Source organism: Penicillium oxalicum, chromosome I (genome assembly GCF_001723175.1).
Source record: "Penicillium oxalicum strain HP7-1 chromosome I, whole genome shotgun sequence".
Taxonomy (NCBI): domain Eukaryota; kingdom Fungi; phylum Ascomycota; class Eurotiomycetes; order Eurotiales; family Aspergillaceae; genus Penicillium; species Penicillium oxalicum.
The window spans coordinates 1,213,606-1,237,965 of NC_064650.1; the positions used below are offsets into that span (position 1 = coordinate 1,213,606).

The following is a 24,360-nucleotide window of genomic DNA, read 5'->3' on the forward strand; positions in this document are numbered from 1 at the left end:
CGCAGAATGAGTACCGAAACCGGAATCGTGCCGGGCTTATTCGGCCATCCGCACATCGTGATGCAATTACCCTGAAACCCAGAAACATGATCGACTGTCTAAACTCGAAACGGTCCCGGCGATGCAAAGACGGGGGGGGGGGGGGGGGGGGGGGGGCGTGGGCGATCATGCCGGATATAAACCTGGAACGAGCAGCCTGGTGACAGCGGGCGCCGACAGAGGAACCCAGTCGTGTGGATTGTGGATTCGTAGTGGATGATGGAAGTGTGCTCGAGAATCTTGTGGGTTTGTGGGTGGTGGTGAGGGAGCAAACAGAAGAAAGAAGAGAGACTGGTTGAGTTGATGATGGGGGCTTACAGACAGGGGCGTTTGAGTGGACCACTCAGGCTTGATGGTATGATTTTAGCTTGATCTCGCTGCACTGTGAAACAAAGAACAGAACGCCGTGGCTCGACCTGGCTCGCAAGATATTGTTTGCTGTTATACTATGGCGGGACGCTTGACGCTGAAAACTCCCCCTTCCGTCACTTGATCCCATGGTCTGGTAGCGAATAGAAAGTGAAAGAGTTACCGTCCTCCGCCATTTCTGGTGCGCTTGTCTTCGCAGACCAAACAACTCGCAATTGACAGGCTCTAGATATCCTCGTAGCCCCCCTCTTCTCTCCAACTCAAGTATGAGCACCCGCAAGGCGCTAGTTCCTGGCCTGTCGGGGGTGGTTGAGAGGAGTCCTCCCAGTCGATGACTGAGTAGTGAATACTACCGTTTGATGACAGATGCTCACCGGTCTCCAGTGTCCCGGTCACTGCCAGGGAAACGTACTTCTGAGCTGCTGCTTACAGTATCTCCAAAGACCTGTCCAGTGGCTGCAAACTCTTTGATGCACATTTCAAATCATCGAGTATCCCGATTGGAAAAAAAAAGAGGGAATGCCATCACTCCTGGTCCAAGGCCAGCCCTTCCATTGCCCGACTTAGTTCACTAATGCGAAGAAAAGGAGACATGCACAGAAGTGCAGGTCCAACACGGCATTGAAAGTACGAGTTACCTATTCCGTGGCCCTCGAACACGCGCCGGCACATCGCCATGCGGACGACAGAGTAGATCTCGCGCCGAATTGGCTAAAGAAAAGAAAGGGAAAAAAAAGAGGTGAGGAGGACACAAAAGTCCTCTTCCAAGCTTTACAAGTCAGAGTTCCAGGCCCTGTCAATAGACAAGGTGACGAAACAGCCTGGTTGACCCTCATTTGGGCCTTCTCATAAAAGTTTTCATAGAGACATTAGGGCTTCTCGTCTACCGAAGGTTACGATTGGCATAAACACGGAGGGTGGCTGAGATACCCAAATCTCCCCGAGAGACAAAAAAGGCTATCGTTTGCTGGTTCTGACAATTTGACTTCTCTGAGAGATGGATGGCACCGGACTTTAATTGATTTCTCGGGACAAAATGTCAGACGGTCCAGTGAGGCACCGATGGGCCCATGCGCCGGAAGGACAGCAAGGTTACTACCGGGCACAAGATCGATGAATGAGAGCCTGCGATCCAGGCCAGATCGGCTGCGTGCTCGATCGGATGATGTCACAATATCCCACGCCTCAGGACCATCCAGATCGGTGGGTGACACAAGATTGAGTTTGAGAGTTTGAAGACTGGGTGTTTTGCGGCACTGGCAGAGGCGCTCAGCAGGGGAGGAACCTTCCGTGAAGGAGGAAGGGAGAGAGGGGAAGTGAGCAGATCAAGAGAGGGGGACGTATGAAAGGAGGTTTGAGCACGAGTTTTTTTGGAACCTTCGTGGACCTAGAACCATCCGCCATCCCACAGAGAAGGGGATCGAGCGGCTGGTCATCTGGGCAGTCCACACCGTGAGTGTCCCAGGTGGCTCTCTGGCGTGTTCCTTAGAGGGCCCGACAGCGCAGAGCCTATGAGGAACAGGTGATCGGAGGACTCTCACTGGCGGTAGTCGAAAAACCTTCAGCGGTTCTTTTGAACGGCCCACCATCCGCCGGTGGGCCTGGACTCTGGGCGAGACGCAACACCCTGACGGGGGACGGGTACGCTATTGGGGGCACTGACCAGTCCGTCCAACGCCCTGAGAAGCCACGGCGGAGCCCGGGGATGACGGACCGGGGCGACTAACGCTGTCAGAACCCGCTGCCACGACTCGCAAGCGCACCGACCACCTTTCCCACCCCACCTTCCGTGCTCGCCGCCCGCCGCTAGAGTCGAGAACGGGCAAATCATCACCAAATAGCGTGACCCTCTGGGACTTTTGACAGGACAAACCATTCAATATGGGTCCGCTCGACGGAGGTTACGTTCCTCCTCAGGGCCCCCCTCTCTCTCTTTCCCTTTTTCGCGTCCCTTGAGCGGGCCGAGTTGGTCGGACTTTGTGCTGTGAGCATTACTATGTCAAACAACGTGGACGTATCGCGATCGATCGAGGACGTTTCGTATTGCGGTGTGACTTTGAGGTCTGTTCTCAATATTCGTCTCCCAGAATTTTTAAAAAAAGGCCGAGCTGGTAGACTTGAAGTACAGACCAAAAGCCATCTTTTTACAAAAAAAAAAACCGATGGAACGATCTCCCGGGGCTGATTGACCGCGTTGTTTTCTGTTCAAGGGGGATGAACGTGACTGAAAGTAGACCGTGGGCTGGAAGTTCACAAGCCACGGTCCATGACAAATACCAAGGTACGGGACGCCCGACACTTTGGAGACTATGTTCCAAGAACGCTTGAAAGTTTGGATGAGCACCACGATATTGGAACACGGTGGAGTCACTGGTCGATCTGGCCAAAGTCAAACCCATTCTGCAAATATCCTTGAACGCAGCCGATGATGGATTTTTCTTTTCGGCAAAGCACCTTTGCACTATACTATGATCGAGTCACTAGTAGAATTGGGCATTCACATATAACACCAGAGATCGCGGCTCAGGAGCTATTCACGCTTTTTCCAGCGCCGTGAACGTCGTGTTCTCCCGAACTTGGCTACCGCCTGATTCGTCGCACCACCCGTGAGTATTCCCAAGCAAGTCCGTCAATCGAGACCAAAGTACCACCCCTTTTGGTCGTACCCCCATCCGCCTTTCCGGTCTTGCGGGCAAGATGTACAGTTTGACTCTCGCAAATGCCTCTCGGAGAAGCTGTGGGGGGACTTGTACCATGATCACATAATCGATATGCCACCCTCAGACTGTGGTCCATGAAGTATGCGATCATCTCGACAGCCCCACTGACGAGCAGGGCGGGACTTGCAGAACCAAGATTTGGAGTTTTCCACCCGGGACCGGCCCGTCATTATCCGCAGTTTTGTTTGCATTCTCGGGTAGGCGCTATTCGGACTGGAGAACATCCTCGATTAGTGTAGCCATCTCGGTCTCGGGGATTGTTCATGATGAGGTGGGAGCATCTGGCACTCGACAAGAAAAAACAAAGTGGTATCCTCTGTATGTCTTTAGAGAATGGATTTCTTCAGTGACTGATCTGCTTTGTTTTTTTTTCTTCGCGGACAGGAATGTCCTGTTGTTAGACAGAGGGTGGTTCTACCTCTTTTTCCTCGCTTACGTATGAAAGTGCACCAGATACCCGATCCGGGGACAGTTCGCTGGGTACGGACACCGACAAGCTATACCAGTCGTCATGTTGGAAACAGATCTGAAACAGAACCTTTTTATTTAGGATTCCAGAATTTTATATTGAGAATCTATATTTTCGCTGATAATGTCTCGCATCAGGGTATCAATTTTGTAAGATTCACTCTCCATATAGCGAGATTGTGGCATTGCGCTGAACACCCTCCAGCCGGGAAACATGTGCTGTGTAATATTGAGGCAAAAGCTTTACACAATCTCGTTCCCCCCCCCCTCCGCAGCAAAATTGGCAAGGATCGTCTACCATCCCCTCCAGGAGACGAAGACCATAGAAAAGAAGCTCCCGTCTTGCGTCGTGCGGTGGCCGGCAATCGACGGATCACTCAAGACAAGTCGAGTGTGTGATAAACATCCCCTCAATCCAAGTATGCCATGTATACTAGATATCTATCGAGGACGGAACAGAATCAAAATTCGCTCACGTACCCCTCTTGTGGCTCCAGTAGGTAAGTGGTTGAAGGTGTTCCAGAGGATCCCCGACGCAGTCGACGAATGTTAGACCTAGTCATCAGTGAAGATCTCCGAGTGGGTACCTGATTCATGCGCCGACGATGATCGAATTGGAAGAGTCGCCTTTGTGGGACACGAGCCTGTGCTTTCCACCTATTGTCGAGTACGATAACCTGGCCCCTGCTGACATGAGAATTGATCAGTCTCCTTGCGGTCGAGCTCGTGCCTCGACTAACGGAGGACATGGCATGAGGTGTATGCACGAAAAGGTCGTTGGTGTTCCTAGTTTAGAATATTCAAGGCTGGGAAAAGGTGAGACGGAGAGAAAATATCCCCCTCCCCCCTGGTTGAGCTGGAAGGTACGAGTGCAGCGTGTTGAGACGTCAATTATTGACATGGTCAAACCTGGTGGAATATCCGTTGATTTACCCCAAAACACCTTGTGCTGACCGATGACCTTTTTTTTTCACCTGCGCATGTCATCATTTCCTGGGGCAATCCGATCAGAATGGTACCGGGTACCTGGATACCATCTGGCAAGCTGGGCCACTGGGGTCTACAATGGTGGATGGAAGATACGGGGTAAACAAAAACAAGCATCCTAATACATCGGTTCCAAACTACTTTCTCCAAGCCATGCAAAGGAAACCCAGGTATTACTCATCCTCACTGTCCCAATGCCATTGTCTTGAATCATGTTCGCCTGGTTCTAGTGTTTTCGCGCCCGGCGCCCCGTTACATTGTCCTTGGGGTCCATCCCCCCGATCTCCAAGACCGAACAAGTGCGAACCTTCAGGGAGCGCTAACAGCCTTCCCCGACGGCTCATCCGCCCAACTTTCCATTTTTCCGGAAATCCCACCATCTCGGAGTGTGTCTTTGCTCTGTGATAGTCTCGTCGCGCTCGTGTTTGTTATCTGTCGCGGGGCTTGGGAGTGTTTTAATTTGATAGAGTTGAAGTATTAGATGGTAGACTGCAAGTGCGCTTTGATCACACCTTTTTGATCAACATCAAGACGACAAAGAGTCGGCTGGGGTCTCTTTCTTCGAGGACAAGTCAAGCGAGCTTCTCGACATTTGCTATGAGAACCCTAAAGAGCCCGCTCCCCTTCAAAAGGTCAGGTTTGAAGGGCAGGGATGAAAGGAAGGACACTTCTGCAGGATCACAGAATATACCGGCTTTTCGGACATCTTTTGTTTTTCTTGTAGTTTTCGATTCCAAAAAAAGATTCTCATCCCCCAGAGGTATTCAAGGAATCCATCCGAGGGCTGAGTACATGGCATGGTTCACCCTTCATCGCCAATGCCCGGCGGATCCTCGAGAGTCTCCCCCCCCCCCCCCCTGCAAGCACGGAGAGACTGCCCGAAAGAGGCAGACATGATTGATTCTGTGAATGGCGAAGCGGGAAGGACGAGCCCGATTGGAGACGATCGTGGCTGAAACAATCCTATTGTGCGTTCGTTCGTTCCCCTTGTCCTCTGCAGCATCTCTCCCTCTCTCCCTCTCTTCCTCTCTCTATCTCTCTTTGCCACGATCATGACCCAGATCCCGTCTGCCAAGCCAGGGATCGGAGAGAAGGCGTGCACAGACCGCATTCGTGTAAATTTAGCTTTTTTTGTTGTCTTTTTTTCTTTTTTTTTTCGCTTTTGTTTGGGGATAAGATCCTTGTACCCAACGATGGCGATCTGCCATGGGCACAGATCATCCAACGAAGACCAAAGGACCTGGACTTTGACCACTGGACAATGACGACAGAATACATGAATTTTCAGATTGTCACCGTGCCATGTTCCCTGTTCTGCATTACTATTGACTTTGGTGGAAGCATCTCCCCCTGGAGATGCCGGATCTTCTTTCCCTTCCCATGCCTTGGTCTGAAGAGAATCTTTAATGCACCATCCATGCTTGGTCGTCTTTGTAAAAAAAAAAAAAAAAAAAAAAAAAAAAAAACAAAGCAGGTCCCACGCGGACTCTTCTGGGGCATCTCTTGGCATGGAATGAAAATGGTTGGAGGAGAAAAAGACCAAACCGCCGGAACTGCTCTTCCACGATGCCGGGGCGGGTCTGATACCCACCCGGAGGAGAAATGGGGACCTCGTCGCATCGCAGCGGAAAGTCCGGGGCCACTTTTGTCAAGCGAGTGTGACAATCGTACTTTTTTTTGACAACCTCATGATGGTGAGGGGGAGAGCACGTAAGCCCAGGCCCCGAGAATCAATTTAAAGTCATGGAGGTTCGGGATTCAGTGACGATCGACCATTCGAGGGCGGGAATCGGGCTCCATATCGGGCTTTAGATCTCTCTACCGTACAGTCGGAAATGAGGGCGTCGTGATATTATCGCTCTCTCTCTCTTTTCCATGATGAACTGGTGCTACAAACTCCGCCTCAAATAAACCCCCCAGGCTACCTCCAAGAATGGCTTGCATGAACCCCACCCTTTCCATCCACTCTTCCATCCTCCCTTCCGCCCTGTGTGGTCCTGACGCCGCTGCAAGAGATGCATCCTCCAGGCCCATGCACATGAGAATTGGCGCCTCGACCTCTCCCTTTGACCCACGCTCCCCATTCACCGGAGAATTTAAAGGCACTCTGGAGATTTGATTTGCCCAAGTAGTCAACATCCAAGCCTCCTCTCCTCCTCTCATCTGGCCTCTCTGGTGTAAACCCAATCCCCCCCCCCCCCCCCTCCCCTCCCATGTGGCGCTGCTGTAACATGGCGAGCATGTTCAGGTTTCCAATGGGGGACCCCATCCCGCCATCCTGGTCGCCATCGAAGATCGCCGCATCTGCTGGGCTCCGAACCGCAAACTGCGGACCTCCTCGAGGCCAATAAATTTGGTAAATATAATCAGAATTCACACGCGGAGAAAAAAGCCTGTTGATAACAATTCATCATTTCACTCCCCATCATTATTCCCACCATCCCCGCCACTACTACCACTCCCAAAGATGTGAGTGCGCTTTTCCCGGTAGAGGAACCGGGACCGCGCTCCCGCTCTCCTCCAGCATAAGTCGTAGACTGTACTTTTTTTTTCTTTCATTCTGTGGCTGGGCATCCCCATTGGCAACAGACGGGTCTTGATGATCGTTATTCGTCATCATCATCATGGCACGGGAAAAGGCCGCTCTCTATTCGTTAGGTAGTAAAGCTCACGAATCATGATATTTTGTCGTCCCAGGGCGGGAAAGGAGGAGGAAACGATACATCTACTGCTGCACTGGGGATTTGGAATATGCAAGATTTGTCCTCGTCAATGCTGTCCTGGACACTCTAGGCAAAAGGGAAAAAAAGTACACGTTGGTTGCGATGAGCACGACACCGGGATTTGTAAGTCGGCGGTAGCGGGTCGGGTGTTTTCTTGTACGAACTGGGACTATGGCCGGTGACACGGGTTGAGAATGGGCAAGGATGATGAATCTTGTTTGACGGGGATGGGATACTTTCATCTTGATATGATAAAAATGCTCGTTTTTCGTTTTTTCTCGTGGGAAAGTCATTGGCCTTTTCACTGCTCGATGTATATACACATATGTCTACCGACCTGTTGTTGGGTCAAGGAGAGCGGCTTGTCTCTCCTGAGTACGGCACGAGCGTCCCCTCGTACTTATGTAGCTTTACCAATACATTTCGACTTGACCTCCATCGAGAAAAGAAAATCATGTCAAACCACGCCTAAAGGCCAAATATTTCTCGCAGACTACAGTAAGTCCATATCTTCTGATTGCATGGTGCTTCAGAATCTCAAGACTCTCGCATAAACGTCATGTCCCCTTCAGATCACCCGCACCCGATGGGAATAGAGATTGCGCCACCGGTTTGCCCCCTATGAACGTTTCAAGAATAAGCTCAATCACAAATGAGACGGGAATTATTCATATTTTGTTTTCAAGCCCCGGGGGGGGGGGGGGAAGAACGCTTGCATCAGTTCGGAGTTACTCGGTGCCAGCAGAAGGGCTGGCGAGTTGTCCGATGTCAAAAGATCCGATCAGAGAGGATCAGAGACATGCATCCGGCCCGTCGAAGCCGTCTCAGCCTCGAACTCACTCCCCCACTGGAAGTCGTGGGACGAAAAGTGGGTTTAACGGAGAGGAAAATAAGAATTTGGAAAAAAAAAAAGAACGAAAGAAGAATCAAATCAGTCATGCACCCAACATCTCCTCCAGATCCAATATGTCACTTGGGAGATCGGGTTAAAAATTCAACAGTCTCAACCGTGCTCTATGAACTCTCACCACCAACGGCAGATCATCGAGATGAAATTTCTGATAAGGAAAGAAGCTTGGGAAAAAGAAAGAAGAAAGAATGATTTTGGCTCGGCACGCGTCCGCGAGCGCGAGTGCCCATCCAGTGCAGTTCCGCGGACTATATTCTGCGGCTTCGAATCGCCGCGCATCAAATGAATTCCGATGAAAAGGTCCCTCCCCCATTATGGAGACGAGAAATCTAATCGATTTCTTCCTCCTCCTCCTCCTTCTCCTCCTCCCTCTGCCTCCCCCAAATCTCTGACATGCATGAGATGGCATGTCCGGGAGGATTGACGATTGGTCTATCGGTAGGCTCAGACCTTCAGGACCACAGTCTCCGGGGAGGGTGTGGAACGGGAGTATCGATTCCCCGAGGATCAAAGCGCGGACTTTCTCCCCCCCCCCCCCGGAAGATCTTCTGCTTTTTTTGGGAGGGTAGGCCTCAATCCCTTACTTTCTGCGAGCCACTAGGAGATGCTCGAATAGAAAAAGGCAAGACCAACTTCTGTTCTGGTGGTGGACAGCTGAACTCGGTGTCCCTGCAGTGATCGGAGGTGACATGCTGACCAGGCGGCTAAATGCTTCGTGGATCCGAAGGTCTACCGGGTGTCAAAGCACGGACGGGGTAAGTCGCGAGGCAGGCCGGTGTACTCTATATCTTGGGACGGATTGGGCTGAGTGTTTTTTTTTTGGGCTTTGCTTGCGAAAAGAATAGAGAAGAGAGTCCAAGGGTCATGATATGTCTTGAGTTTCGATCCGATCTATACACACGACGCAAGCTGCCTGGTCTGGATGATCGGAGAGCGGCCATGCGATACACATTTCATCAACTATCATGTACCCCCCTTTTTTTGGAAAGGAAAAAGATCGTGCATTCTACCGAGATGAAGTTGAGTCATTCAGGTACGCTGCATCTCCAATGCAAGCGCATCCACAGGGTGGCACAAGCTCCCTGATCCACGCCGGCGCCCCAGTTCGCAGTCACTAGGGGGGGGGGGGCAGAACGGTGGGCGGCGGACGAGCAGCACAACATGGACGGAGGAAAGCATCGAGAGGTTTCACACCGTTTCACACCCGCATCAAAGTACATTTGTCGTGCATCAATAATTCCATCATGAAACAGAGTGGGAGGCCCCGGGGGGCGAGCTCGGCCTCGCTCATTTGACCCTCCCCAGCTTTTGCCAGCTTGGAACTGCACCTAGAAATTTCCAGGGTTTGATCGACTCGAAGCAAGATATGGAGCCTACTGGGGTGTAAACATCCCTACGACATCATGCATTCTCAAGCTTGAAAGGAAAAGAAATGAAAAAAAAAAGGAAAATCTCCAACCTCACTACCTTCTATCAAGCAGGGCCACCCTAGGCAGTGGAATCTTCGACAGCGAACTCGCGGCCAGTCCTCAAGCCCTCCAAGCCTGATTTCCGCATGGTTGTCTTTCGGGCTGGCCCCGTGGACTGTAGGTCTTCTGCGGCCCTTCATGCAGTGACAATGTCTATCATCATCTTATTTTTTTTTGTGAATTTGCCTTTGCTGCATGCAAAATGCACTCGAGTCTCCACAAGCCATGATCCAGCCCAAATTGAGTATGTGCTGCGGTCGTCGCGTGGAACTGTTCTACCGTCTTGTATCCTTTTAGTTCCCCCGCCCCTTACTTGGGGCTACTTCATCGGCGTTGCCGCTATTGAAGTGTGCAATCTTGCTTGACAAATTGGACTCGAAAGTGGCAATGGGAACAAAGTATGTCCAAGATAGGAGATTTCGAAATGATTGATTTGACAATCGATGTAGATACTCGAACTGGAGAGTATGTTCATACAGAGAACGATCTGAATTAGATCGTATCGGGGTGAAACTCTCTCTCTCCATTTCAAAGCAATCCTCGACGCGTATCATTCTCTGAAGCAATGGACCTACTAGAACCAGAATACGTACTGGCAATGGTTTCGCAGCTATAAATTTTCTTTCTCTCCCCCCCCCCTCATAATATGTCTTATCAGGTTGTCTTGACGCATGCAGCAGCCCATGGATAGATGTTAGGTTGCTGTGAATGTCTACAGTCTGGTGTGGATAGCGCTCGAGAAATACCATATCATTACATGATGATATGATATTCTGCAGTACAGCAGTTTTCTAAGCCTGCTCTACCACAAAACGTGCAACATTTTAATCATCTTTGCAAAATCCCACATTTATCCCCCATTGAAATGAGGGAAAGAGACACAAAAAAAATCAATCTCCTTTTTCATTTCTTTCGAAAATCAAGCCTCGACCGGACCTGCCGACAGGATGCAAACCGGGTGTAGCCTGTAAGTCCCGGAACCCTCCTCATGCTCCCGATGGACAAACCTCTGCTGCCAGATGCACGACAAACTCTCTTTTTTTTTTCTTTCTTTCTCTGCGTCCTCCTCTCTCTGTCTCTTGTTTCCCACGTAGTATCTAGACTGGACAGAGGGGGGGGCGGCAAAAAAAAGAGAGAAAAAAAAACCACAACGCTCCTGTATGTCGTGCTGGGGGGTAAAAAACACGTCGAATGAGAACCAGTCTACCTCCACTATATTCACCATGAACAAGAGGTCGAGGTACCTATCGTGTCGGCAGCGGAGGCAGTACAGGCCCTCGTGGTACCTCGGAAGCTCTTCTTGTCAGCGTACCTCCGTTGCCTGCCGTGTGTTCCTCGGGGGTACCTCAGGCAGCAGCGGTGTGAACAATCCCCCCCCTGCCATCTCACTGTGCTTCGGTGAACAGGTGTACACCGCTACAATCATCCCGTCATCCATGACGGAAAAAAGGTAGAGAGAATCTCAGAGAAATGCTTCTTGACGAACGTGACGATCAGATCAACACGTTTACCGCCACGTTGGAAATGCAGCGCTAGTGCAAGTAATCCGGGCCAAGACGGACTATATCTCATAGTAATGGAGAGAGAGAGTGAGAGACGGAGAGTTGAAAGGTTGGAAAACACGATATGGATGGAACATGGAGTCTGAGAATCAGTCTACTTTCCAATTTTCCATGATTCTGAGGTACCTGTCTCTTTTTTGTTCGTTTTGTTTTCCTTTCTCACGAATTCCTGGTTCTATCTCATCATCCTTGCTGCTGCTGGTCTTGTGTGTTCGCCACTGCGTACTGCAACGTTGCTGGCTTGTGCGTGGGCGCGGCATATCGACATGAGGACCTACCCACCTATCTAAGTACATTCCTTACCTATGCAGTTAGGGGAAAGTGATCACAAAGCGAAAAATTCGCGGTCAGCATAAGATTTTTTTTTTTCGTTCGTTCAACGCTGGATGACGCAGATCAGGCTCAAGCGGTGATCAGTGCCCGAGCACGATGAATGTGACGGTGAAGTTTGAATGCAGAATGAATGTCCGTCTCGAAAGCATCAACTTGGGCGCATCCCTAGTGGTATGTAGCTAGAGAAATATTGACAGTAGGACTGAAGTTGAAATAGATCTGTTCATCTTTACCTAGACATGCCCGGTTGATCAAGAGAGGGTCTGTATGAAATGATTCCAATGTCCCTAGATCGCCACCTATACTTCTATATTTATGTGAGTAAATCTACTGAAAAGCTTGAAGTATTGTTTTGGTTTCTTGCCACACTAGGCCTATTTTTTGGAGTACTTCGGAATCAAGTCCTGCCTGGTTCTATCTATTTTGACCTGAAGGCGCCAAAGTCGATCTATATTGCGTGCGAAATTCATCCATATCCAGAAATGGAGGCCCAGACACGCCTGGCGTGCAGACTTAATTGAAGGTTGCGTGTAGACCGTGTACACATGTATACATTTCACCAGCACGGCCCAAGGACTGGAATGCCTACGGATACGGATTGGGCATACCGTGGCGTATTGATCAGGAATAACTACCTGATCAGAGAGCATGAAATACATCTTGAAAGGGAGAAATTGAACGTCTGGAGCATACAAAATTATTGCACCTAGAGCACTCTATCATGGGAGTAACCCTGAGAATCAGCAAGACTGATAAATTTCGTACAAAGACGACGGGCGAATAGATAGCCTCCCACAAGAACGCGGACCGCATATCCGTCAAAAGATGACGCTCTTGGGAGATGCCGCCTCCGCATAATATCACAGGATTTGTTTTGGAATATGTACAAGTAAACGAAACAGTTTTTTTCCCCTTACGCGGCGCCCGCAGAGGAGCTAGCGGAGCCGTCGCCATCAAGCAGGCCTGCTTCCTTAGCAAGCTCGTAGAAGCGGCCCTTGGACTTGATCAAGTTGGCGGGTGTATCAAATTCGGCCACGCGACCTTTGTCGAGCACAACGATGCGGTCCGAATCGATGATGGTGTTGATACGATGCGCAATCGTGATGATTGTGCGCTCTTGGAAGACGTTACTGCGAAGAGTGCGCTGGAGCAGCGCGTCGGTCTCTACGTCCACAGCGGCCTGAAAGGTTGAAGGATCAGAAAGACGACACTTGGAATATCTCATAAGTGGAGACAAGAAGGAATGGACTCACTGTTGCCTCGTCAAGCACCAGAATGTTGCTGGGTGTGAGAAGCGCTCGCGCCAAAGACACGAGCTGACGTTGACCTTGACTGAGATTGGAGCCTATCAAGTGGAAGAGAATTAGCACTGCATCCCATGGCCTTGGAGGAACAATCCGCTGCTTACCTCCTTCCTGAACTTGCGCATCGAGTTGACCTTCCATACTGGCTACATGATCCTTGAGTTTTGCATGATCTGCACAGATTGATCGTTAGCACCACACTGTAGAGTGGGAGAATCATCAAGACAGCGTCAAGCCGACAGCCCGTACCTAGGACACTCCACAGTTCTGTGTCGTCATGAACGTGACGCGGGTCAAGGTTATCACGGAGGGTGCCCTCAAACATGGCAGGATCCTGTGGAATAATGGCCAGGCGACCTCGAAGGTCGAACAACCCAATTGAGGTGACATCCAGTCCGTCAATACTATAGCGCATGTTCAGCGAGTGATCAAACTTCAGAGGTCAAAAAAGGGAAGGAAAACGGCATGCTTACCTGATAGTACCATTCGACGGCTCGATGATGCGGAAAAGAGCCAGTGTTAGAGAGCTCTTACCCGCGCCGGTTCTACCGACAACACCGATCTTCTCATGCGGCTTAATGTCCAGATTGATGTCCTTGAGGACCAAGTCCAGCCCCTCGCGGTATCGCGTGCTGTAATTTTGGAATGAAACGGCTCCCTGAGCGGGCCAGCCGACGGCAGGTCGGCGCTTGAAGATGACATCGGGGGCTTCACTAGGTAGGTTGGCGTACTCCAGGACACGTTCAACTGAAACGATGTTCGTTTCCACCTCGACAGTTTGACGAACAATCCAATTGAGCGACTGTGTGATTTGGAGAGCATAGGACATGGCCAGACCAACGATACCAGGCGAGAGGGGACTACCGGTTGCCACAGCTATGATGGCGAGTCCCGCCGAGGCCAGAATGATAATAGAGCCGATGAACTCGAGACGAACGGCAAGCCAGCGGTTAGCGCTGATCGATGGGAAATACGCTCGCAGATTCGCATCCATGCGCCACTCGTTCTCAAGCGCAAAGCGGTTCTCTTGACGGTATGCGCGGATGGTTGAAATACCACCCAGCGATTCTTGGAAATGCGCGTAGATGGGGCTGCGAGTGACAGAGTCAAGACGCTTCAACTCTCGAGAAGTTCGAAGATAATACTTCTGATAACTGAGGTAGATCCAGGCCAATGGAACCACGAGCAATAAGAAGGCGGGCGTGGAAGAAGAAATCACCACCATGGTGAAGATTGCGCGGGCGGAGTTGGCGAAGAGCATGTTGAATGTACGAGCGAGGACCTCGTCAACACGGTAGATGTCGCTGGAGAATCTGTTCAGGATACGTCCGGATGGGGTAGTCTCGAAGAAGTTCATCGGGGACCGGAAGATGGCGTGCGCCATGCGCTCATGCAGTTTGCGAGACGCCTCGATGGAACAGAAGATCCAGAGGATCAGATTTTGCACAATCACCAGTAAAGATGAGCCCAGACCGAAGGCCAGGTACACGCTGATAAATTTACCCACGTTTTGATTGCGGCCGTGAATCTCATTATAGTCGGTCCAGTTCTTGAGCCAGTAGTTGGCGAGCACCTGCGCTGTTTGAGCAGCCACGAGCGCCAGGAGATAGAAAGTGACTGCAATGATGTTGCTATTCTTCGCATATTCAGCATAGACTCCCCACTTGACCTTTCCTTGCTGGGAAGTCTCCTGGGTTTGTTTGCTCTTCAACACATTTTCTTCATCTTGAAGCTTGCGACGTGGGCCGTGCCAGGTCGCTGTGCTTGCTCGTCGCAATGTGACCGTGCTAGTTCTTCGGCGAGCATCGCCACGGCTTCTAATGGGGACAAGGGAGCCCGGTTGCTCCATATCTTCACTGTCAGAGCCCTCCCCAGTCTCAACCAGAGCCGTTTCCGATGAGTCTGGACTGGCAAGGCTTTCATCCGAGACACTGGGGGACTGATCGTCATCCATCTCAGCCAGGTTCGTGCGAACAAGATTTGCGATTTCGCCTTTCATGGCCATCAGCTGCTCAAAGGTGCCCTTTTCAATAATCGTCTTGTCGCGCAAAAGACCAATGAAATCAGCCTCCTTGAGAACAGTGATAGCGTTGGTTGCCAGAATCCTTGTCTTTCCACTCAGGATACCCGTGCGACCGAGAACCTTGTTGATGATATGACGACCGACGTGCTGGTCAACGGCAGAGAGGACATCGTCGAGGAGATAGATATCCGCCCGAGCATACACAGCACGAGCAAGAGTCAATCGAGCTTTCTGGCCACCAGAGAGCGAGATACCGCGCTCTCCGACCTCGGTCTGATCACCATCGGGCATGATCTTGAAGTCATCCAGCAGAGCGCACGCTTCGACCGTGAGGTCATAAAACGCGGGATCCCAACGATGGCCGAACACAATGTTCTCTCGAACACTAGCATTCATGATCCATGGTGATTGTGCGACATATGCAATCCGACCACGAACGACAACCTCGCCTTGCAGTTTCCACAATTCTCCGAGGATTGACTCGAGCAAAGAAGATTTGCCGGCGCCAACGCGACCGACGATACAGCTTAGCTCGCCCTTTCGAGCACTCAAGTCAATGTTCTTGAGAGCGGGAGTTGAGGAGTAACGGTCCCAGGTAAACGAGGCATCTCGAATACGGACAGATTCGTCGCCCACGTGTTCCACCGGATCCTCGTAGATGACGCTCTCGGTTTGCAGTTCCTCGGCGGTGAAGTATTCCACCAGGCGCTTGACAGCCACGGTTGACTCGATAACCGAGGTGATGACCATAGGCAAGATAGAAAGCGGGAATGTCAGGAGATTGAAAAGGGTCAGAGCCGGGAAGACAATATCGGTAGTCAGTGGTTTGTCGCTAGTCAATACGAAAACCGTGAAGGTGGAGCAGGATACAAGGAAAGGGGTCGACTGCCAAGTAAAGTTTGCGATACTCTGCGTTGCACCGATCTTGCGAAGGGTGTTGAGCTCCAAGTCATTTCGGATATGGCTGAGCTTGTTCATGAATGCTGTGTTCCAAGCGTAGAGCTTAATGCTCTTCATGTTGTTCAGAATTTCCGTCATCAAGCGGGTTCTAGAATCCTTGTTCTTCATCTGAGTGATTTGAAGCTTTTTCATCAATCTTGCGATGACACCGTTAAGCGGAATCATGAGGATCATGACACCCACGCCCGCGAACATGCTAAGGCCGACGAGCTGGTAGAGCGACACCATACACAAGACGATTTGAAACGGAGCCGACAGCAGCTGGGTTCCAAATTGCGTCAAGTCCGACAACCGCTGTTGGTCGACAGCCATGTGGTTGACAATATCACCGGTAGTCTTTGAAGCGCGGCCTTCGCTCGACAGTCGTAGAGCCTTGGCATAGATCAGTGCAGTGAGAGATGACTTCACCCGCATACCGGTGTCAAAGGCACGCTGGAAGTATTGATGGAGGCAGCTGGTCTGACAGACTGAGACGACGAACATTGCCAGAGCAATGGCCACGCCGCGAATGACGGGCTGCGGGGTCGGGGTCCGATACGAATCGATGAAAGTGATCAAGTATCGCAGGAGTTGTGGTTGCACAAAGGCAAGAATATCGCTTCCCGATTTGATGATGGCACCTCGCATGTAGGGGCCTCCAAAGGCTTTGAACAAAGCGAGCCATAGAGAGGGGCTTTTCTTCTCAAGCTCCTCCCTCCATGCTGTATTCAGGTCATCTAGTGTGACCCTGGTAGTGTCGCGACGCCGAAGATTCCAAAGATCATCTTGAGTCAAGTAGTTCTTGTAGCCAAATTTCATCATCGGAGTCATCCAGCCAAAAGTGAGGACCGAGAAGATGTCGGCGTAGTTGTACGGACATTCATCTTCGTCACCAAGGGCATCATACGCGCTCTGCTTCTTGGGAATAAAGTATTCCAGGACAAATTCGAGTAGCGAAAGACCCAGTGAGATGTTGACGCAGATAAAGTACGGCAGGAATTGAAGATAGGTCTTCTGCGAGACGAGAGATTGCAGCTTGATTGCGTATGCAATGATGAAGAAGAGCCAATAAAACAAGACGACACCATTGGGCTGTCGACTGCGCCAGTGCTCATAGTATTGAACCGAGAAGATCACTCCCAGCGACCCGAGCGCCGCGATTGACGACCAGAATCTGAAATCGGCGTAAAAGTTCTTGGGTTGGCTTTCGGCAAGCAAAGCAGCTTGAAGACCCGTGACGAGGATGAGACCGGCAAGAACAACCTATAAGAGTGATCAAGAACCGACAAGATTAGCGTCGGTTGATAGAGAAAGATTTCGCAGGAAAGACGTACCAATTTAGCGTAGAAATGCCAATTCTTCGCAACTGGTTGCTCGGTACGCTTCTTCAACAGCAGCCATAACGCCGCGAAACCAGCTAAGATGCCCCAAACGGCAACGATGGCAACGGTCACATCGACAAAGCACGAGGTGAGGTAGAATCCCTTCAAACTGACCGGGCCCCAACCCTCCGGGTCGCTGCAAAAAGCTTGTCGCTGAATATGGTCGTATACGGAGGGCAGTGGTGATGGTTGGGGGCTACCGGTCGGAACCGTGCCCAGCACCCTCTGCATATGACCATCCGACATGGTTGGTGATAAGCGACAGCGCGCCGAATTCTCCTTCCGCAGTCACAGGCAGATACGGTGCAATGGTAAGAGAAGAAGGCCGTCCAGATCTTGAGCGGACTTTTGACTTCTCTTGACCGACGGGTGACTGCAAGGGCTGCTTACTAAAAGCCTTAGTGGTTCCCCGGGGGCCCGAGCCAATCCGACCACTGGCCAGCCCCATCGTCGTCCAAAACCGATGCTTGCCCAGGGCGGTGGGTCGAGCTTGCTAACCCAAGGCGGAACCTCTTGCGCGTAGTCAAGATTCCCCAGATGACGTCCGCCACAACTCCAGTAGTCTTTTGGGAGATGGGCCTCTGGTGGTTCCTTGATCAAGTTGACTTTGATTCAACTCTTCTTCCAATCAGCCCACAATCAGCCAATCATCGTAAGCATCCATCTGAATTTCATCATGGAACAAAGATCTATCACTCCCTCTCCCCGGAATTCAGGGCTACAGAGTCTCGAATACGCACTGGTTTCGATCGACGATCATTCGATCACGTGGATGGACAATTTGGCACGGCGATAAGCCTCCATAAAGCCGACTGCAGGTCGGCATTTCAGATTCGCCTCAATGGCGCTTTCATCAACACATTTGTAGCTACTAGTAGTACATTCTGCTAGACGTCGCAATGACTAGCTGCCGGACATCGCAGCGTTTGCTGTCAGCACACATCTCCCGGCCAAAGTACATGTGAATAAGAGTCTCCTTGAGCTTCCAGCAGTTCACCACCCCAGTTAGACTGGATGGATGATTACTCGGATCTCCCCCGAGGCCGTGATCAGCCTAGTCCCTGCCCGCGCGCCTGCAGGTTGAATCATTCAAGATATGAGTCGGCCAACCGGGCTGGCAAATTCTACAAGCAAGATCCAGTCGGGTTCAAACCAGATTGCGTTAATGTATCCCCTTCCATCGGGTAGCCATGGAAGCAATTTTAAAATGATCGTGTTGTCACTCGCCGGTGCGCCATGTGCCGACATATCCTTCCATCTCACCTTAGCTGAGAAGCGATGGTGAGTGAAGTGTTTGGAATACGTGTATATATGACGTGAGATGGGACTCCCGTCGCAAACTAAGTCTTTGTGGGGTTTGTGGCAAGCATGAGTCAGGGCACTAGATCATTCGAACCTCGATCGGGCACCTCTTTGGTATTATGGGGCTCGGCTTGAGTTTTCCTCCCTACCGCTGTGTATTATACTTAAATTGAACGCGATATTCTTCCAGGGCGTGGATTACCTCAAAGGCCGATCTAGCTGACCAAGATAGTTGGGCCAATTATTCAAAGTCCGTCTACGTTTAAACGTTGTGACTGATCTCCGGGCAGACGATCGAACTGCTGCCCGGATTCCATCCGAGGGCGGTAAGAGCCTGTTTGCCTGCGTCATTGGAGGGGCTTCGAGATCTCTACCAACATCTTTTCAAGCGCATTTGACACACTGCGCCAAAATGGGAGATTCGCACCGGATGGAGGAACTTCTCAAACGACCTCTCTACGGTTCGTATACTTCACTGTGATCTCTGGGCTTGAAAACTCTGCTAATCCGCACAGTCTTCGATCTACCCCCGGAGCTCCTCACAACCCTACGCGCAAAGACCGCGGCGCAAGGTGATGCTGGGCAGTCCCACGAGGCAGCCAACGTCCAGATCCGCGACCCTGAAACCACCGCCCAGGAAGCGACTATCGCAACATCCACACTATGTTCGCTTTGCAAAGTGACCTACTCTAATGTGCAGGAGCAGCGGAGTCACGTTCGCTCCGACCATCATCGTTACAACCTCAAAGCACAATTGCGAGGAAATGCGCCGTTGGATGAGGATCAGTTTGCCAAGGCGGTGGGTGAGCTTGACGAGTCAATATCGGGATCGGAGTCCTCAGAAACGGAGGAGGATGAAGCTGACGAGACCGGCGACACGACGCTCGTGGCCCTACTGAAGAAGCAAGCCAAGCTTGCCGACAAAACCGAGGATGCGACCGAAATCTCAACCCCAAATACGCCCAAAAATCCTCTGTTCTGGTTCTCCAGTTCATCCCTGCCTTCCAATAAGTCTCTGGGAATCTATCGCGCGATTTTCTCAGATGTTGAGCAACAGGCACCTGCTCACCTCGTTGAATCATTGCAAAAGAAGCAACTCGAGCCTATCAGACCGCAAGCTCAACAAAAACAAAATCAGCAGAGCGTCTCGAGCAAGAGTCCACACATCTTCATGTGCATGATAGGCGGTGGGCATTTTGCGGCGATGTTGGTCTCCCTGGCGCCGGAAATTCACCGCAAACAGGGTGGCATAGAAGAGCGTCAGGCCAAGGTGATTGCGCACAAAACCTTTCATCGATACACAACACGAAGGAAGCAAGGTGGCTCGCAATCGGCGAGCGATGCTACTAGGGGGGCTGCTCACTCTGCCGGATCGAGTCTTCGTCGATACAACGAGGTTGCGCTTGAGAAGGATATCCGTGAGCTTCTTGCCGATTGGCGGGAAATGATCGACAGTGCAGAACTTCTCTTCGTGCGCGCAACGGGCAAGAATAACAGAAGGATTCTCTTCGAGAAATATGAGGGGAACGCTTTGAAGCCGAATGATCATCGTCTGCGAGGGTTCCCCTTCAATACCCGTCGGGCCACGCAAGGCGAGCTCTTGCGTTGCTTCAAGGAACTGACTCGTGTGAAGATCAGCGAGATTGACGAGGCTGCTCTGGCAGCTGCAGCGGAGGTGGCCAAGCAAAAGGAAGAAGCCAAGAGCATTGCCCCTCGCCCACAGCCTCAGAAGCCTAAGCTATCTCCAGAAGAGGAAGCGGCCCTGCTACACACATCCCAGATTCAGGCCCTCATTCGGCGGTCCAAAGTCCCGGCTTTGATGTCCTACCTCATGAATAATTCAATACCTACGTCGTTCCGATTCCATCCTGTGGAATTGCCCCAGAATTTCCGCTGCCCCACGCCTCTTCATCTCGCCGCCAATAATGATAGCCCTGCTGTCGTGACTGCCCTTCTCACCCGTGCAAATGCCGACCCAACGGCTACCAGTGGAGAGGGCCGCACGCCATTTGAGCTCTGTGGCGAACGCGCTACTCGTGATGCCTTTCGCATTGCCCGTCACGAACTCGGGGAGTCCAAGTGGGATTGGACAGCGGCTAAAGTTCCACCTGCGATTTCCAAGGCTGATTCAGCTGTGCGTCTCGAGAGGGAAAAGCAAGAAGCACTTGAGGAAGAGGCAAACCGCCGCAAAGCCAGCCTGGAACGTCTCAAGAAGGAAGAGGCCGAGAGAAATGCACAGCAGATCGCCAAATCAGGTGGTAGGCTTCTGGGGGCCGTGGAAAAGACTGCTGCGGATAAGCGCGACGAAGAGACTCGAGGTATGACTCCGGAGATGAGGATGAGACTAGAAAGGGAGCGCCGAGCACGAGCAGCGGAAGAGCGTTTCCGGAGAATGCAAGGAAATTAATATCCTCAGCTACAAGTTGTCGACAGGTCACCTTCCAAGCAAGATCCCTCTCCCGTGAATCATGTGCCATGTGATATAGAGCGATGTACTCATGAATGAATAGAGAAGCCTCATAAATCAACGAAGTACTGTTTTGCGGCTCCTCTGGTTGAAGCAGACTTGGTGCGTGCCCTATTGGGGCAGCAGGTAGTCACATGTAGTTAGATGTGGTGGTCAAAGGTTTGTTGAGGCCTTCTGTGCGCACAAACGCGTAACCCTACTTCACATTTCTTCATTTCACAACACTCATCCTTTCTCTTCAACTCGAGCACCGCGCAGCCTCTGCTGATCCATCAACTTCTTCCGCTTAGTCGCTGACATTGCTCACATTCTGCTAATTTTTAAATCTGACTCGCAAAGGAAACGAGTCTACCATGGCTTCCACAACTTGTTCGTCCCAGGATGAAGGGTTCCATGTGGGCAGTCTGACTCTGCAGGACCCTCTCACTCGGAAGACACTCACCACTGTGGAGGTTTATAGCAATCTGGAGGTCTTCATCGGACGAGATGCAAGGACTTGGTAAGCATTGTGATTCCCATTTGGTTGTTGCAGCTTGTTGATCTTGACGGCGAACTAACGCCAATGAAGCCAAATTCATATGGCAAGCCCATTTGTCTCAAACAAGCATGTGCGCATCTACACTGTAGTGTATGATCGCCAAGACCTCCAAAATGTTCCTCCACTGGTATTCGCCGAGGACCTGTCAATGAACGGCACCTACTGGAACGGCTATCTCATGGAGAGAGAGCATGGCAGCTCACTCATCAGTGATGGCGACACACTTGAGATAGCCGGCCATGGTCAGATTCACTTCAGATCTGCCTATCCCGCAACAGACAATCAGTTCACAGAGCTGCAGCAAATGGAATTCGAGGTGAGAGACAATTAGCCTACACCACGCAATCTCCAATCAAAATTGACCTGTCCTTATTCAGAAAATCCGAGACAAATATGTCATGACGCAGCGTGTGCTGGGCTCTGGTGCCTTTGGCAGGGTGCACATGGCTTATGCAGCGAAGACTGGTCGGCAATTTGCCTGCAAAGTTGTCGACCTGAACGCCATGGCAGCACAGGTGCGAGGAGACTCGGGCGGAGAAAAGAAGTCCAAGTTCTTCTCCAAAAGACCTCAGCTCTTTGCGAAGCGCAAATCCACAAAAGCGAAGCCTTGGAAGGCATATGCACCGGTTCTGAAAAGAATCGAGATGCAGAAGCGAGAGGCCATCTTTCTCGCTACACTGTCGCATGTAAGTTCCCACTTCAGTTCTTACTTCCAAGATCAAAGGAGAGGAGGCTGAATGATTCATAGCCAAACATTCTCTGCGCGGAGAGGGTGTTCCAGTCAACCGAGACGATGTAAGTTCACAGTCTGGCCAGAGTACCATGTTCACCCTCGTCTGACGCATTCGAAAAATTTAGCTTCATGCTCACCGAACTCGTCACGCAAGGCGATCTCCTTTCCTTCGTGCGCAAAAATGGTGGGAGGCTACATGAAGACACGTCCGCCCTGATCGTCCGACAAGTCCTTCTCGCCCTCGAGTATCTCCATGACCGGGGGATCGTACATCGCGATGTCAAGCCGGATAATATATTGGTCACATCGCTCGGGCATGGTGGAAGGATTGTGCTGGCTGATTTCGGATGTGCAAGATGGATCGAGCAGCCTTCGCAAAGGATGCACAGTCTTGTCGGGACCCGTGAATACTGCGCACCGTATGTTTGCCTTTGACATGGTATTATCATAGCTACATCCACTGACTCATTGAATGTAGTGAACTGCAGCCATTGACCGAGAGGGGCTACAGCAAGTCTGTTGACATGTGGGCGCTGGGCTGTACCACTGCAGTGATCTTGGTTGGGGATACTCCATTCAACCAGCACAATCGAAGCTATGAGGAGGCCTTGCGGATATTGGAAGCGGACATGGAAACCCACGGAATCAGCTCCAGGCCTCGAGACTTCCTGCGGCGGCTGCTCATTCTCGCTGAAAATCAACGGATGGATGTGAAGCAAGCCTTGCAGCACGCTTGGTTTACCGATCCTTCACAAGCTGGATGGTTCATCGAAATGTACCACGATGTGACTGCGTCCTGGACGCCGCGCGTTGCCAGAGAACCCATCACAGTTGATTTAGACAGCACCCCGGGTCCTTCCGTGTCTGAGTGTGCCTCTTCAGGTATTGGCCTGGACACGATGCCTGCAGAGCCCCGAATAGAAGATTGGCATCACTTGGGTGGAGATAGCACGAACAAAGTCCTTGAAAGCTCGTGGGAAAATCTTGGTGCCACGGGAGCCAAGCCCATGATTTCCACCTCAACCTCCATGCCAAAGATTTCCAGTCATGTGCCCTTGGTCCCGAAACAGGCGGATAGAGAGCAAGCTGTTGTTGAGTCTGAAGAGTTTGAGTTTGTAAGTCAGGTTAAGCGCGAGCAGCTTGACCGACCAAGAGTGGAGAGAAAATTCCTGTATGTTTCTTCTTGTGATCGTTTGCATGGTTCCAGAATTTTACCGAAGGTTGGGTCGACTATTCACCGCAAGAGCGCAGTCGCTAAACCCATATTCACAGTCGAGGCGGCAAATGGCTTGGAAAACTCCTTCCCTTCGCGACAGGGGCTTCTTGAAAGTGCTGCAGTTTCACGTGAGAGCCCACCCAGTTCGAAAAGACCCCGGAGAGATGACAGTGACGACCTCGACCAGGTCTATGAGGAGATTTTCAATCCAGTCACTGGAAAGCGGAAGCGGCTCGCCTACGGCAGAGGCTTTGATGTCCTGAGTTGGATGTTGTGACGTAGGCTGGCGCTTAGTCTGGAGAAGGCTACTAGGGGCGAGGCGGCGATTCTGCGGTTAGGGGAAGTGAGAAGTTTGCTAGTTTTATGATTCATCATGTAGTGTGCAGCGATGGAGTTTTGACGCCGAGATCACTTACTTTGTATGAATGAATGACCTGATATGTTAATCTGCTCAGTACAAGAGCATGGTTTTAATTTCAATGCATCCCGAGCTATCTCGGGTATAGACGGGAGCTTTCGACCGGTAAGCTATTCCACTCGTTTGCAAAAACACGATGGCAGAGGGGTGAAGCAGACACTTCAAATCAGAAAGTGGCATGGGCGATGACGGTATTTGAAATGTAATCTAGAAATGCTTAGAGATTCTGCAATGTTAAAATGCGAATTTCGTTCACAAGTATGATCAAATGGAGTACAAGGCCGGGCAAGCGCAACTGCGTGTGAGGAGGGCCCGACAACTGACAAACGACAAACGACAGACTTGTAGGCACCGCAGAGTTCCGCTTCTAATGAGTTCCGGCGCAGCCACGACCTTTTTTGCGGCAAGTGGGAAAAGAGGAGTCTTTTTATTCTGACTTGTAATTTGGACATTCTATT

General features: G+C 51.1%; 3 protein-coding genes across 3 annotated transcripts; 1 reads left to right on the plus strand and 2 right to left on the minus strand.

Moving 5' to 3' along the window:
- Positions 1-2,942: 2,942 nt before the first annotated feature.
- Positions 2,943-3,164, minus strand: POX_a00413 (uncharacterized protein; the record flags this gene model as incomplete). The annotated part of the gene is made up of 1 exon (XM_050109355.1): positions 2,943-3,164. One exon carries the CDS (start codon positions 3,162-3,164, stop codon positions 2,943-2,945), a length of 222 nt encoding a protein of 73 aa, XP_049973123.1.
- Positions 3,165-12,493: 9,329 nt separating this feature from the next.
- On the minus strand, positions 12,494-17,474 carry POX_a00414 (Metal resistance protein YCF1; the record flags this gene model as incomplete). The annotated part of the gene is made up of 6 exons (XM_050109356.1): positions 12,494-12,760; positions 12,834-12,925; positions 12,989-13,057; positions 13,134-13,288; positions 13,358-17,109; positions 17,181-17,474. 6 exons carry the CDS (start codon positions 17,472-17,474, stop codon positions 12,494-12,496), a joined length of 4,629 nt encoding a protein of 1,542 aa, XP_049973124.1.
- A 1,468-nt stretch (positions 17,475-18,942) lies between these two features.
- Positions 18,943-23,761, plus strand: POX_a00415 (uncharacterized protein; the record flags this gene model as incomplete). The annotated part of the gene is made up of 8 exons (XM_050109357.1): positions 18,943-18,991; positions 19,046-20,848; positions 21,337-21,496; positions 21,566-21,851; positions 21,913-22,221; positions 22,284-22,330; positions 22,394-22,687; positions 22,747-23,761. 8 exons carry the CDS (start codon positions 18,943-18,945, stop codon positions 23,759-23,761), a joined length of 3,963 nt encoding a protein of 1,320 aa, XP_049973125.1.
- Between the last annotated feature and the right edge of the window lie 599 nt (positions 23,762-24,360).